Here is a 17114-nt window from a genome sequence, read left to right as displayed (position 1 = left end):
AATCAAGGGAATGTGCTTGATGGTCTGCATCGTGGCTGAAAATCTCCCTGCCCACTCCCCAGCCTTCTTACCCAGCACCAGGCCTTTGCTGTGAATGCAAGGTCCCCTCCAAGCACAAGATCTGCACATTGGAAGATCCTCAGTGCCCCTTGTCAGGACTCACATAATATGTTCCTGTATGACAATCCGGACAGACCTCACTCCTTATATGGAATGGAGTTAATTTGGTACAGTTCTCTGTCAGAGATGGAAGGAGAGAGAGAACATTCTAAACAATGTGGGCTTTAACAGCTCCAATTTCATGGATTTCACCAGTCTTTGTCTTAAAGCAAACAGGCTTGGTGCCCAGAACGCAGAGGCTGATTCCTCCCTATCTCCACTTCCTCTTTTATGATAACTGCTCCTCCTACCCTTCCATACATCTCTTTCCTGAGTGCCCAAAGTATTGCTTTCCTTTCCTGTCTTAAAGAAAGCACTAGTTCAATTAATGTACTTTAACACTTTGGTGTTCCACACTATTCTTCAGTCTCTGGGGCCTTTGCATTAAACAAAGAACATGTTTAGAGAAGGAAGCTTAAGCTGGGAACCAGCTGATAGTTGGTATCTGGAGGATTATGTTAAGAAGGATTCTGGGGCCCAATAGAGAAAAAGTTCTGTGACTACTAATGAGTGTTTTACAATGGCATGAGATTGTACAATAGTGAGACAGTAGTGCGTAGGTGACTTAACAGAAAGAAACCAGCTCTTAAATTTAGAGAATCTGGGCCCTGGATTGAGGTGAGAGTATGTATGCATAAAGATATCTTTCTATTAGATGTGTTGAAGAGACACAGAATGGAAGCTGATGGATAATGCCCGTGAATTTTTTTTTTCTCTACTATACTGGGGATAAAATCCAGAGGCATTCTACCACTCAGCCTCATCACCAGTTTCTTTCTTTTATTTTTTTTTTCTTTCTTTTGTATTTTGAGACAGTGTCTCACTAAGTTGCTCAGGCTGGCCTTGAACTTTCAATCCTTCTGCCTCAGCCTCTGGAGTCACGGGGGATTATAGGCATGTGCTACCAAAACACTGGGATTACAGAAGTTTTTGTATAAATTAAGCACCTTTAACATGCTAATTTATACCTAAGGACTTAAAAGTCAATTATCAATTCATATATCTGATCCCTGTTCTTTTTCTCTTTGGAAACTAAAGAGGAGACAAGGACAGAAGGCCAGAAGGATGGAAAGCAGTGGTCAGGAAGCCTGGGCTTTTTGGTACCTGATCACATGTTCTTAGGATGCTGGGGATCAGGGAGGTTGGGGAGAAAGTTGCATTGAGGTGGGAGATGGGTACAAGCTCTTCCTAGGAGCATCCAGTTGATGGTCAGTGCCCAGCACTGTGCTGAGATGCTGAGGATGCAGCAAGGTACACAAGTCTGCTGTGCTTCAGGGCTGCTGGGAAGAAGTGCAAAGACACAGGAGGTTGTAATAGCAGTGAGCCAGGGTGTGGGAGATGCACACACAGGTGCTCAGAGGCGGTTTTCTAAAGGAAAAAGTTTTCTAAGCTGAGATCTAAAGAAAGAGTGTAAAAAGAGACAGGAGAGACAGGAGAAAGACCTTCAGTTGGAGTGAAGGGTGCCTGCCATGGGTGGTTGGAGGAGCGGAGGGCAATGATGAATGGGAGGTTGGAGAAAGCTAGGTCATGAATCCACATCAATGAACTTGTACTTTCAAACTCTTTCTGAGAAAAAGTATTAAACAGAGAAGGTAAATGATGCAGTTCATGTAGGAAAAATGATACAAATATGACTTGCATCAGAAGATGACTACAAGAAAGATGAGTTCCTTCATGACTGGGGGCATATCTACATGTTGAGGCTTTTTTGTTTCTTTATAAAGGCTATAATAAATTTAAAAAATGATTCTGGTTGAAGAGTGGAAATTAGATGAAAGGGGAACCTGATGGGTAGATCCGATGCTAGCATTTGTGGACGCTCAGGGGAGTTGATGGCAGCCAGCTGAGGACTGCCAAGCAACCCACTGATAAAATCAGGTAGCATGAAACTGGCGGGAGGTGAGTGAGGGAGCAGCTGGCATTAGAAAAATGGAGTGCTAGCTGGACATGGTGGCACATACTTGTAATCCTAGCACTTGGGAGACTGAGACAGGAGGATCGCAGGTTCATGGCCAGCATCAGCTAATTATTGAGGCCTCTGCAACTTAGTGAGACCCTGTTTCCAAATAAAGAATAAAAAAATAGGGCTGGGCTGGGCATGTTGGCGCATGCTTGTAATCCCAGCATTTGGAAAACTGAGACAGAAGGATTGCGCAGGTTCGAAGCCAGCCTCATCTACTTGGTGAGGCCCTTTGCAATTCAGTGAGACCCTATTTCAAAATAAAGAATAGAAAACAGGGCTAGGGGTGTCACTCAGAGGTAGAATGCCCCCTGGGTTCCATCCCTGGTACTGCAAAAAAAAAAATAGAACTGGGGTGTCGCTCAGAGGTAGAATGTCCCTGGGTTCAACCCTCAGTACCACACACACACACACAAAGAGAAAACTGGACTGCTGCTGGGTCACACAACATATCCAAGGTCATATGGCAGAGGAGGAGGAGCACAGCTGGGACTTGAGCCAAAGTGAACCAAGGGCTCCTATTTCACACCTTGCTCTCTCCCCATGATACTCACATGGCCAGGTCTGTGTTCAGCTCCCAGCATGTGCAAAACTGTCCCATGGCTGGAGGGGTGGACACTTCAAGATGCTGGCCTAGTCCCTGCACCCTAAAATTTCTGTGGTGCTGTTGTTCGCAGCTCTGTGCTTGGATGGGACACTAACATGATGGTAACAGAGCCAGTGAAGGGAGGGGATGGAGACCTGTCACCAGCAGGCATGAGGCTGGGTGGTCTTCCATGCTGAAAAGCTGTGATAACTTGGGATTTCATCCTTGTTAACACTAAAGAGAAGTACTAAATCTGCATTTGGTCCATACAGTTCCATTTTTGCCAGAGCAGATCCAACACAACTATGTGAGGACATTTGTGCTGTTCTGTTGGTGGATGCTTCATGGTCTCCATCCAATCCCTGGCTGGGGGACCTGAGACACTTTTCTGCCTGCCATCTCTTCCCTTTCAAATCATTCTGGGGTCATGGGCCCTCGTGACCACAGTGGCCATCAATCAGTTCCATACTCTGGGTATCCACGAAGATGCTGCAGGGTACACGACTGTGGGTCCACTGTCAGGTGTGCTGACTTGGCTAGTCATATGGGGAAATGGCATAGCGAGGATGAGGTAAAGAATGTGGGCCCTGACCAAAGAGAATGTGAGAAAGAAACATGAGTCAGAAAAGCAGCAGCAGCTCTGAGCTAGAGAAGCATTTCACCGCTGCCGAAACCATGTTACAATGACCTAAAAATAACCACCGAGACCGTGGGGATGGCCTGCTATGAGATGCTCACTTTTTGTTATTTTTCAGATTGTAAAACTGGAGGCCTGGCCCCTAAGTGGGAAAATAAAGCTTTGCAAAGCAGTAATGACTGCAAATCTTTCATTTCCTTTGGAAAGCATTAGTCACCTATAATATGGTAACCTGTTTCCGCCCCCACCCCCCGCCGCAGCCTCTCACCCCAAAACACCTCACCTAGCTTTCTTGAAGGCATTGGTGAAGAGCAGGAAGATAAAAATGTTCCTTCTGCCGGCTTCTATTTCTTCCTTTATTGAACAAATATTTCCCCTAACACAGGGCTGGTCCTGCTGGGAAAAGCAAAGTCATATCAGGCCAGGCTCCAGCCCACAGGGGGTTTATACTTAATAAGTGGAAATGAGCCATGCATACACATTATAAGAACATAAGCTGGAAAATGATGAAGTGTCATAAAAATAATACAAGGAGCCACAATAACACAGGAAGGAGGAGGCATCTGGCCGAGCACTTCGGAAGGCACCCGGAAGGCATGCATTAGGTCTAAGTCCCGAAGGACCAGCAGTATTGGAGACGCAACAAGAGAAAGCTGTCAACAGGAGCACAGTTCTGAGGTCAAGGGAGCTGAGAGCATGTGAGAGCAATGGTCAGACAATTTCTTCAACTGGACCTTTAGCAAAAGAGACTAATGGGAAATACCCCTGGAACCACCCATTCCTAGAAGCTTAAAAAAGCAGGCAAGAAGGAAGACATATGCAGGTGTTCTTTAACTCATGATGGAGCTCCATCCCAACGAACCCTTCCATTATTGAAAGTGTGAATTTTGTAATTTAAAATCATTTAATCTATCTATCACAGCACTCTGGAGAATGTGGCTCCTTTCCTCTTAATATTGTGTGGCTGCCTAAGAGCTGTGGTCACACTCACTGCCCAGCATCATCAGAGAGGATGGGACCGCATCTCGCTGTCCTGGAAAAATATCTAGATTCAAACTTCTAAGTGTGGTTTCTACTGAATATATTCCACTTTCCTATCATCATAAAGTCAATCATTTTAAGTCATGAACCATCTGTATAGACAAAGGGAGAGGGTGTTGTTACTGTTGTTTGTTTCTGCAAGGTAGGGATAAGAGTGTGAAGCAGTAATAACTTGGCCAGAGGATTCTGCTTTAAAAAGTCAATCTTAGAAGCCGGGCACGGTGGCGCACGCTTATAATCCCAGCATTTGGGAGGTTGAGACAGGAGGATTGCAGTTTGAAAACAGCCTCAGCTACTACTTAGCAAGGCCCTTTGCAACTCAGTGAAAGCCTGTTTCAAAATAAAGAATAAAAAATAGGGCTGGGAGTGTAGCTTGGAGGTAGAATGCCCCTGGCTTCTATTCCCAGTACCACACACACACACACACACACACACACACACACACACAAGAAATTCAATGTTAGCCAGGCACAGCAGCATATATCCACAATCCCAATACTTGGGGAGGCTGACACAAAAGGTTCCAGACCAGCCTCAGCAAATTAGTCAGACCCTCAGCAACTTAGCAAGACCCTGTTTCAAAATAAAGAATAAAAAATAAGGATAGGAATATAACTCAGAGGCAGAATGCCCCAGGGTTTTAATCTCCAGTGTCTGTCTGTCTGTCTGTCTGTCTGTCTGTCTCTCTCTCTCTCTCTCTCTCTCTCTCTCTCTCTCTCACACACACACACACACACACACACACACACACACACACATTCATCTTAGTTGGGTGTGGTGGCACATGCCTAGAATCCCAGTACTTAGAAGGCTGACACTGGAGGATCACAGATTTGAGACCAGTCTCAGCAGTTTAGTGTGCCCTATATTAATGGTTTAGCAGGCCACTCCCGCTGTTGAGGATGCCAACATTGTCATGACTTAGTTGCCCCTCTGATAGTGGAAAAGAGCATTTTACTGGCCATGACAGCCTGCAAGGTGGACACCATCCCCCTGCTCTTTGTAGGCCAGACACCTGCTGATGAGCAGGCATGTCTTCTGGTTTGCAAGGTATTTCATGCCAAGAGCAAGCATCCCACAGATAGGCAGCTAGAACCTGCCCTGGTGGAGACATTTGTAAAGTCACTTTCTAGCAGCAACTCCTGTGGAGCAGAGGATTCTTCTCTACTACACTCACTCGGGTGAGGTCTCCCAGCAAAGCTTCCTGGGCCCTCAAGTGTATTAATCCTTAAATTCATGCCCCACATACATAAAGACCCTTATGTATCTTCGCAAAGATACATTAAAATGTCAAAGGCTGGCCTGAGTTTAGACCAGCTACCATGTCAGACTCCACATCAATGATTCCCTCCCTCTTTCCTTAATGCATTGTAGTGAACTAACTTCCAAATATAGTTAATCTTTTCCTAAAATATGACCTTCATCTAGAACCATCAAGGTCAACCACAGTTTTATAACCTTGAATTTTAGTGAAGATTGAAATCCCAGCCTAATTTTCCACAGGATTCCTTAGCTCTTATATAAATTAATACATGAAAATAAATACAAGGATGTCACAAAGTGTGTGTGTGTGTGTGTGTGTGTGTGTGTGTGTGAGCGCGTGCGCGCGCGTGTGTGTGTTTTACTGGGGATTGAAAACAGGAGCATTCTACTTCCAAGCTAGGTTCCTGAGGGTCTAGCTAAATTGCTGAAGCTGGTCTTAACTCACGATTCTTTAGTCTTAGCCTCCCAAGTACTAGGATTACAGGCATCATGCACCACCATTCTCAGGTCACATAATGAATTTTTTTTATCAACATTTGGGGTCCAGCCCAGCTGAGATGCAAATTGAATAGGGAAAGGGGCGGAGAACTCAAAAAGGAAGACGGTATCCTTCCTGGCCAAACCTCGGTTTTTGTCTAACCGCAGTGCCTGTATCATAAATGAAAATGATAACTGCCTGAAGAAAGTAACAACTGCACAATCAGAAATAAGAGAAACACCGAAACACCTGACATGCACAGGTGAAGTAACAGATTTGTGGATAGACGAGAGAGAGAGAGAGAGAGAGAGAGAGAGAGAGAGAGAGAGAGAGAGAACGGAAATATATATGCTGGTTTAACTGGTTCAGGATATGTCCTTGGCATTGAAAAATTTAAAGCCCCCAAGCCAATTATTTTCAGCCAAGGATAAGAAAAACCTGCCCAGAGAAAATGTATACCAGACAGGCCAGGTAGTTGAACCCTCGTGGCGGCATGAGATTTCTGGGGAGAGGGGAAATAGACAGAGGAGAGAAGCAGGAAGCAGATGCTGGGGGAGGGTGTCCTCAGGACAGGATGGGGCAAGAGGCAGCTGAGTGGCAGAAAAGTATCAGGTGTTAGAAAACCGGAGCTGGACAAGAATCTCACACTCTTTTAGGGAGGAGGAAACTTCATACAGGAAGAGGATGCATTAGGTGGGGGACATAGTTTTACATTTCCATGCTGTGATGGCCACCCCAACATCTCTCATTGTCGTTGATATTATCAACATTCAAGCAAACATTTTGTCTGATGCTCTGGTTTCAAAGTTTCTCTTCTGTAGTAGCTTTCCAAAACTATAACACAAAGCCACGGCAGGCTATTTCACACACAAAAAAAGGTTTACTTAGTTCACAGTGTTGGAGGCTGGACTTCTAAACAACACACAGAGGGTTAGACAAAGGGTCCCCTTGGCTGCATTGCTTCTGGCAGAAGTGTATGTGTACCCGTTTCCATGTGCTCTCTTCCTCTTTTATAAACCCGCCAAGATCAACTGTGGGGGCTCTGCCTATAACCACCCAATCTAGTATAATCACTTCACAAAGGCCCACCTCTAAACACCATATCAGATTAAGTTGCCACTCAAGACAGTGAAAACTTAATTCTACCAACAAAAGACTTTGGTGATTAAACTCCTATGTGAGTTGGAGAATATAAATCATATTCAAACTACAGTATCTTTGCTCCTTTTATGTGATTTATTCTGCTGGATTAGAAAGATCTGACATGAAGATTAACACTTCAAGTGTTATGTGCTAAAAGCCCACAAAACTTCCTTATCAACTTATCTCAAACCACAGACTGCCACTATTTCCTTAGTGATAACACAGAGATCTGAATTTCATGACCACCAGATTGATGCCATGAAATCTAGAGTGAGGAGACTCTAAAAGATTCACTTTTGGCTAACATTTGGTGTCTACCCAGCCTATCACCCATAGATTCCCACAACAGGCAGCTCAATCAAGGACATGTAGCATTATTCTTGGATATGAATGGAGGGGCAGCATATTGGCCTCTTCAAAGTATTAATAAAGTGAGCATCAGGTGAAACCAAACTTGGAAGGTTAGTGGGTGAAATCTACTTCCCAACTTCAAAGGCTAGTGGTTTAGGCAGCTGGAAGCTGCCTACAGTAACTGCAATGAACAGCATTTGAAGAGAGCCATGCATCCTTGCAGAACCACCCAAGCAGCCATTTACTTAGAAATAGAACTGGCTTTGTCCTGGGAACTTGGGAAGCTGGTGTATACGGCAAATACCATCCCTGTCCTTGCAGAATTTCCAGGCTGGCGAGGAGAGCTATCACATAGCAACAAGGGTAAGCTTCAGGGCAGTGTGCACAGGGCGTAAGAACCCCTCACTCAGTAGAGGTTGGGTTAAGGCTCTCTGGGAGATCTCCAGATATTTTCTAGAGAAATAAACTTTTCATCTGAGACTTGAGACGTGGGTAAGATTCAGCCAGGCGTGGAACAAGGAGAAGTTTGTGCCTGGAAACAGCTCAAAGGTGTTCCAAGTGGAAATAACCACAGGGGTGAAGGCGCAGACACTGCACAGCTTGGTTCATTCAAAACACAGAAGGGGGTGAAGAATGGGTGGACTGTGGGCAGGCAGCCAGGCAGGTTAGGAGTCTGGAGACTGTCCTGATGCAGAGGAGATGCACTGGGAACTGGAAGTGCTGTGAAGAGGTAGCACCCTCCTTAGGATGGCTGAAATTCTGGTGGATTGCAGTGTGAAAAGTGGAGACGGGAACAAGAAAGCCCAGGATAGAATCACAGATGCGATGCGGGGCCTGGACCGAGATCATAAAGTGTGCGCACTGGAGAAACATAGAGATATAATTTTATGGGATTCAACGTGAAAACAAGATTGGAGAACCTGTGAACGTGGTTTCCTTCTTCCCCCTTCCTTCTGTTTTCCTCCCTCCCTCCATCTTTTCCTTCCTTCCTTCCTTCCTTCCTTTCTTCCTTCCTTCCTTCCTTCCTTCTTTCCTTTCTTCCCTTTGCTCTCTGATGAGTGCCCATCATTAAATTACTATACTCTCTCCTCTTACTCTTTGTGTTTTCCTGACTTTTGCCGTGGTCAGCTATCACACCTATAACTTTCTTGGCACTCTCTCTGAAAATGCGCAGTTCATTAACATACCTCCAGAACATTCCTTCGGAAGCTTTATGCTGAAGGAAACAGAAAATGAAGTAAATAGAAACTTACCATGCCTATGGGGAAGGTGTCCTTATTTGTAGACTATCTTCTATAAACGTGCATGGGAGTTAGGAGGCCCTAATTTCAAGTAAACAAAGTGAAGTCATGAATATGACCTGTTTGGAGTATATTTAGATCTCCCGGATGGCCCTGAATCCTGGTCCTATCTACTGGGGGATATTTATTTTCTGTCCTTTGAACCCTCTCTGCTCTGTCATGAGGAGCAGCCATGCAGGCACACAGCACTGCGGGATATCCTTGTAGGATACACCTCTGGGGTGCACATCTTAAAGGATTCCAATATTAGAAATAACAATAATTATTTGTGTTATAGTAGCCTCATTACCAGTGGGGGGGGGGCATCTCATCAGTTTGGGAGAACAGAGTGAGAGCAAGAGGACCAGCATGAAGGAGCGAGAGTCTCATCGATACTCGCACGGTCCTAAGACTGATGCTGGCTTCAATTTTCTTTTTGTGATAAAATACACATAGCATAAAATGTACCATTTTAACTATTTTAAGTGTATAGTCCAGTGGCATTAAGTACACATTCATTGCTGATCAACTGTCACCACATCCAGCCCTAGAAGTTTTCTTCTTGCCAAAATGAAACTCTGAAGCTCTTTAACAACACTTTCCACACTGTGGACACTGCTATTTCCCCATATAAGTGAAATTGCACAATACTTGTCCTTCTGTGATTGGCTTGTAGCATAATATCCTCAAGACTCACCCTGTACCATACATTTGATGTTTTCTTCTTCATTATGTACACATATGACACATTTTTTAAATTCGTTTCTCCATCAGTGGACACTTGAGGTGTTTCCACTTTGGGGCTACTGTGGATAATGCTGCTATGAAAATACATGTATAAGGGCTAGGGATGTAGCCTAGTGGTAAAGCAATTGCTTAGCAGTGCAAGGGCCTGTGTTCAATTTCCAGTCAAGAAAGAAGAGAAAGAGAGAGAGAGAGAGACAGAGACAGAGAGACAGAGAGACAGAGACAGACAGAGAGGAAGACAGAGAAAAAAAGAAAAAGAGAGAAAAAAGAAACAGGAAACAGTTTCCCATAGCATATGTACCATTTCACATAACAATGTTGCACAAGGATTAAAATTTCTCCACATCCTTAATGTTTATTTGGATTTTTAAAATAGTGGCTATCTTTTTTTTTTTTTTGGTGGTACTGGGGTTCCTGGAAACCCTTCTACCTCCGGGCTACACTCTCAGACCTATTTTTATACTTTTTATTTTATTTGGAAACAGGGTCTCTTAAGCCAGCGCAGCTGGCTTTGAACCTGCGCGATCCTCCTGTCTCTGCCTCCCAAGCGCGGGGATTACAAGCGTGCACCACCACGACCCGCAAAATCGCGGCTATCTTAATGCATGAAAGTGAGGTGGTATCTCATTGCAGTTTTTACCAGTGTTATTGAGCATCTTTTGATGTATTTGTTGGCCATTTGTGTATCTTCTCAGCAGAATCTATTCAAGTCCTTCGTCCATTTTCAATTGAGTTGTTTAAATGAGTTTTGTTGTTGAGTTATGTGAGTTATTTATGTATTCTATTAACCCCTTATTAAATATAGTTTGCAAATATGTTTACATTGCATTTATAGCCTTTATACAATGTTGATTGTGTCTGCTGATGCATAAAGATGACCCTTTGAATTTTATACCCCAGTTAGCCTTTCTGCCCCACCCTAGGACCTGAGCACCAGCCATTGCCTCTTTTACAAGATATTTAACAAACTCAAAGAATTTGAAATGACAAAATCACACTTGGGATTCTGAAAGTTTAAGCACACAACTTTATTTTTCTGTCTGAATTCCTTTGACAACCTGGTATATCTATACCTGAATGTTGTTTTTAAAGCATAGCCTAGCTTATCTTAATGTTATAAGAGATACCAGACTCAAAGAGTAAGTTGTCAAAAAGACTCCTACTGTGTCATCCCTCTACAGAAACAGGAGCTCTAGACTGCTTGTTCAATGATTATTATGTACCAACACTGGTCTATGGAGCTTATATAGAGCATACCCATCCAATTAATGTGTTAACTCCCTTAATGCTTACAACAGCCTTATAAGGTGTATGCTCTTTGGATCCCTACTTTTCAGCAGAAAGATCGAATAAATTACTGAACGTGCCGAACATGGTGGTGCATGCCTGTAATCCCAGTACTCGGGAGGCTGAGACAGGGGAATCACAGATTCAAGGCTAGCTACAGCAATTTAGTGAGCCCTCAGCAACTTACTGAGACCCTGTTTCAACATAAAAAAGTAGAGCTGGGGGTAGAGCTCAGAGATAGAATGCCCCTGAGTTCAAGCCTCAGGACTGCAAAATTATGTAAGTAAATTAAAAATTAAAAAGGGCTGGGGGTAAAATGTCCTGAGTTCAGTCCCCAGTACAAAAAAAAAAAAAATTGCTGAAGGCAATATAGCTAATAGGTGGCAAAGGTAGGGTTTGAGTCACAGAAGCTTGGTCCATATTCTGTACTCTTTTTGTGTGTGCATGTATTTTAATATATATATATATATATATATATATATATATATATATATATATACACACATATACATATATATGTGTATTGTAGTCTCACATCATAGCGTAGTTCAGAATGATAAGGACATACATGCACACAGCACTTGGTAAGCTTCTTTCTGCTTCCTCCCAATTCTCTTCCCTTCCCCAAACATGATACCAAGATTGGTATTGGTAATTTCACATATGTACCTAACGTCAGTGGAAGTGTTTCCTTCATTAATTCTCTCCACCGTTATCACCACCCTCCCCTAGACCCCGTTCAACAGTAGCTGATGCGACATCTTCTCCATATATGATTTTTAAGTTATTGCAGACTTTGGCATCTTCCAGTATAGTTGCTTTCCAGCAAATCACATGTTTTTGGTTTCACTTAGATATCAGCGCTTCACTCCTAGCATTTCTTTCCCTCCTCTTGGCTCATAGAAATGACTTCCATTCTATCCTCACATGAGCAAAATCTGGGCCTTCCTGTAGATCCACCTATTCCTATATAACACTCTATCCATGAGCTGAAGTCAGTGCCAACAAATTAAATCCCAGGCACACTGTACTAGAACAGTAATAGTTACAAGGGCCACCTCTTCCCATCCTATCCCAAAAGAACTTGGAGAGCTCACAGAAAGCTACACCCAAACCCTCTTTTCTTTGGGTGAATGCCCACATATGGATGCCATTTTGGCAGATCCCATATCTCAGCAAGCCATGCATCTCCAGGAGAGGAATCATATATTTATGTACTTAAGTATTCTTCTTATCAAATGATGAGATATCTGTTTTCCATTTTCTTTCATCAACATTTAATTTTAATGGATTAGGGGAAATGTCCCCACCCACGCTGCAAAACTAGATGTATTATCATTATTATTATTGTTGTTGTAATTATTATTTTGTGGTACTGGGAATGGAACCCAGGGACATTCTACCTTCAAGCTGCAAACCCAGCCCTATTTTTTATTCTTTATTTTGAAACAGGGTCTCACTAAATTGCAAAGGGCCTCACTGAGTAGGTGAGGCTGTCCACCAGCTGCTAGCCTCCTATCTCAGCCTCCCAAATGCTGGGATTACAAACACGCACCACCACACCTGGCTAGATATCTCATTAAGTCAAACAAGTTGACCAGAAAAAAACTCACTTCTGTAATTTGTGGGAATACTTTAGCTGTCAATGAACATTCCTCCTGGCTACTTTTCAACTGCCCAGGCTCCCACGCCTCACTGCTCCTGAGGAGAAAGTGTCTCACTTTGTCTCAGCTCTCCTAACCACTGGGACTTGTTCTTTTGCAGGGTCCTGTGGATCTACTCTGAGACAGGAAAGTGGGTGTATCCCATTTTTGCAACACTCAACCCTATGGGTCTCGTGGCCTTCTTCTTTCTCAGCTATGTCTTGAGTGCCAGCATTTACCTGCTTGGGGAGAAGCTCAACTACTGGAAATGGAGTCAGTATACTTCTCTTTTACTACAAAGATGCTTTTTTCCTATCCTTTCTCTGCTTTTCCTGGAAATTAAAGAAAAAACGAATTCAGAGCTACGTATTTAATGCCTTTGTGCAAAAGACTCGGGTTTTACTAAAGTAGCCAAGGAAAAGCCTGAGGCAAGTTGGTATTCTTCCAAAGGCACCATCAAATTATCTTCTCTCCTCCTAAAACTACATCTCCCCAGGTGTAGTGGCACACATCTGTAATACTAGTACTTGAGAGGCTGAGAAAGAAGGATTGCAGGTTCAAGGCCAGCTTCAGCATTTTAGCAAGGCCCTCGACAACTTAACAAAACCCTGTTTCAAAATACAATAAAACAGGACTGGAGTGTAGCTCAGAGGTAGAATCCTTCAAGGTTCAATCCCCAGGACCCAAAACAAAACAAAAATCCCCACACAAACAAACAAAAACATCACTCTATTTGAAAGCTTAATCTTGTTTAGAAAATTCAGGACTCATAGCATCATCAACAACAACAACAACAACAACAACAACAACAACAATGATATCATGGACTTGAGGAACATAGCTGTTAAAATGTCAGGATTTTTCTTTAGAAGAAAATGAGTCCAGATGACCCTCTTAGTCCTTCCCATCTAAGCAGCACATACCAAGATGAGCTCCCAACCCCCTTCTGTTGGGTTACTTCTCAAGCTTAAACCATTCTCCAGAGCAAATCACATCCTGTGCTGGAATTCTCATGTAGACAGGCTCTTGGGCAATGTGGATATGCTGGTAAGCTAAGCTTTCTTATTATAGGTAAGTAAAACCATGTTGCTTCTTCATAAGAAAGGACTAATTTTTAATTTATTTTATTTTATTTATTTTTTTGGTGGTACTGGGGTTCCTGGAAACCCTTCTACCTCTGGGCTACACTCCCAGACTTATTTTTATACTTTTTAAATTTGGAAACAGGGTCTCTTAAGCCAGCACGGCTGGCCTCGAACCTGCGCGATCCTCCTGTTTCTGCCTCCCAAGCGCGGGGATTACAAGCGTGCGCCACCACACCAGCTTTTAATTGATTTTAAAAGGTAAGATTTTATTCTTCTCTCGGCCTCGCCTCTCCTCATCTCATCCCCAGAAAATATTTTTTGTCGGAAATGTAACTACAAGTACTAGAAAGTCAGGTTGCAAAATATCTATTATTTTCCTATTCAACAAAATGTGCAGGGACTTTACCTTGATTTTGAATAGAAAGGAGGCAGAGAGTCATCTGATGTCTCTCCACACACAGAGCTCACGTACATGCCATTCCGTTCTATCCAAATAAAGATGGCATCTTCTCTAGGCATGGTGGTGCACATTTGTAATCCCAGTACTTGAGAGTCTGAGACAGGAGGATGGCAAGTTCGTACTCGGCAACTTAGTGAGAACTTGTTTTAAAAGAATAAAATAGGGCTGGAGGTATAGCTCAGAAGTAGAATGCCCTAGGTTCCATCTCCAGTACCCCCCCCCAACAAATAAGCCCATGTATAAAAAAATTCCACAGTTAAAGAAGACTCAGCACAAGAATGTGTGTTTCTGAGGGGAGGATGAGATGCTGGAAAAATAAACATACAACTTGAGTTTGTCACATTTTCTACTCTTGGAAAACTTGATTAAAAAATTCTCCAAGGCAACATTTTCTGGGAAAGTGAATACTTAAAAAATGAAATACTAAGAATTATTCCCCCAATCTGGATTTCAAATCACAGGATATTATCCAGAAAAAAAAATGTGGACATTTCAGATGCTCTGATATCTATTTGGGGGTCTGTTGAAATTCTGAGTAAAAGTTTCTGATGCCTTTCCCAAATCTATGCTAAAAAAAAAAAAAAAATGATGTATTTGAAATTTGGCAGACAGAAGTGTAGGAAAAAAAAGTGATTACTTAAAGCTTTGAGAACAATCACTTTTTAAATCAATTGTATTGAATTCAGTAATGATTAATTTTTAAATTGTTACTCTACAGTGAATTTTAAACATGTATTGAATTAATATAATTTCCACTATTTATTATTCTTGAAATCACTATTTTCATCACAATGCTCTTCTTAATAAGCTTCATTGTTTAAGTACCATATCCAATTTTTCACTACAATTAGATCCCAATGAGCAAACAAGGCTGCATCAAGATATGGACCCTCATTTACATTATGCAAAAGCAAATGTTCATGTGGGTGATAGAGACTATTGTAAGGGACTGTATGTCTCTTTCCTCTCTCTTTTTAACTTCTTAAAAAGAGCATGAAAAAATATGATTCTGTATAACATCACAGTAGGATCACAATAACAAATAGTTTAATGACTTAAAAGAGAAACTGTATCCCTAAAAATTCAATGGAGGTGAATGATTTTAAATTACTAAAAACTAAACAGAAGAATCTACATGAACCCATTTCTCCAGTTCCCTTCTACAACATGTTGAGGTCTTCTCCAATTCACAAAATAAAGTCTAAGTCCTTAGAATGACACATGAAGGACTCTGTGACCCTTTCTCTGGCTTGATGTTTGCTCACCTTCTTGCTTCACCAGTCTCAGTAATTTGCTTATTTTCCTTCCATGCTGATGTAGCTTCAGCCCTCCACAGGCTCCTGTCCCTTAGATCCATTACCCTAGAGGGTGATGACATGTTTTGCTTCTTGGAGAGTTGCTGAAGAAGAGATACATGTTAGGGGAGGCAATATACAGGCAGGGGAAGACCATAGAAAGAGGGATAAAAAAATCCAGGATACATTAGTCATCTAGCCACAAACCAATCTTGAAACCTGAGACACTGCACCTCAATTCTTCTGTCCTGGGCTGACTTCTTCACAAGGTGACCACAGCCTATTTCGTCTAGGATGTTCTGGTTTATGCCTGCTATGCCAGTGTCCTTACTGTGACCTGGATTGTTTAGGTTTGGCCAATCGATTGGTTCTACTAACTGCGAGTTCCTTTCCAGATCCTCTAGATTTATAGAAACATACAGGTGTCCAGCCATTTGGTCCAAATTCAAGAAAACATTTTCTTCTCTCATCCTTCGGTGGTCTGAGCTCCCTTGGATGACAGCAGAAATTCAAAGGAGAGCTTCAGTGGGTAATTGGAGGAAGTAAGATTAGAAAAAAAGTTCTAGTACTGGGCTGCCAAGGTTCCATTGTTAGCCCTGTCACTGTGAAACTAGGTACAACACTTAAGCTCTCAGAGTTCCAGTTTTCTCTCTTTATAATAGAGACCATAGTCATACCCTTCTAAGGATCATGAAAGGCCTTAAGTGGCCCCCTAATATCAGGTGCCTAGAGTAGAACTTTGCACTACAGAGCTAGTCATCATTGCTGTTCATCTCATTCTCCCCTGGCAAAAATCACCACCTTTCTTCTCTGTGTATATGTTCTCATCCTCTCCTTGTTTATGCACAAATTACCACTTTCCCAGTTAAAGGCAATTAAAAGCAAAAGTCACCTAACAAAATGCAAATGGACAGAGATGGGACAGGTCTCAAGAACTCATGGTGAAATAGTCATGCTAATTGAGAATAGAATGCATTGGAATCCCTGTTTCAGAAATCCTGAGACATGTGGCCTGGTTGGAAGCCACCAGGTAAACACTGGGGAGTCAAGGATAACAGATGAAATGTAAGTCTTACCTATGTATGTATGTATGTATGTATGTATGTATGCATTTCATACTGGGGAATCGAACCCGGGGACATTCTACCTCTGAGCTACATACCCAGCAATTTTTATTTTTTTATTTTGAAACAAGATCTCACTAAGCTGCTGAGGACCTCACTATTATTGCTGAGGCTAGCCTCAAACCTGTGATCTTCCTGTCTCAGCCTCCCAAGTACTAGGATTACAGGCATGTGCCACCATACCCAGTAGTCTGAAACCTTTAAATGAACCAGTTATGTCTTTAACAGTAGTTCTTGACCTCGGCTTCACACCATAGAAACATTAAAGGAATTTTAATATACTATTTTCAAGCCTACTCCAGACCAATTATATCCACATCTCTGAGGGCAGGGATTTAACATGGGTTCTTTTTAGCTTCCTGGTTATTTTAATTTGCCACTGTCACAGAACAATATTCCTCAAAAGTCTGTATGTGCCTCTTAAGCTTGTTAAAATGAGGATTTTAGAAAACCTGATTTTTTAAAATGTAGATTCTGATGCAGTCGATTTCAGTATAGCTGAGGATTTTGCCTTTCTAAAGGGTGTCCCAGAGATAATCAATGCGGATAGGGCTCAGTACACCTCAGGACCCTGG

General features: G+C 42.4%; 1 protein-coding gene across 1 annotated transcript in view; it reads left to right on the top strand.

Annotated features, from left to right (window-relative positions):
* The window catches only part of ADTRP (androgen dependent TFPI regulating protein), a gene marked incomplete at both ends in the record, with an annotated part of 66378 nt that extends 53429 nt beyond the window's left edge, over positions 1–12949 (top strand). Inside the window, one exon of the mRNA XM_080710279.1 lies at positions 12697–12949. Within this exon, the coding sequence (XP_080566405.1) occupies positions 12697–12949 (253 nt within the window). The remainder of the gene's footprint in view (positions 1–12696) is intronic.
* Between the last annotated feature and the right edge of the window lie 4165 nt (positions 12950–17114).

This window comes from Muscardinus avellanarius (genome assembly GCF_963383645.1).
Source record: "Muscardinus avellanarius genome assembly, chromosome: 14".
In the NCBI taxonomy this organism is placed as follows: domain Eukaryota; kingdom Metazoa; phylum Chordata; class Mammalia; order Rodentia; family Gliridae; genus Muscardinus; species Muscardinus avellanarius.
The sequence above is the reverse complement of the archived record's forward strand: the minus strand, read 5'-3'. Positions and strand labels throughout refer to the sequence as shown.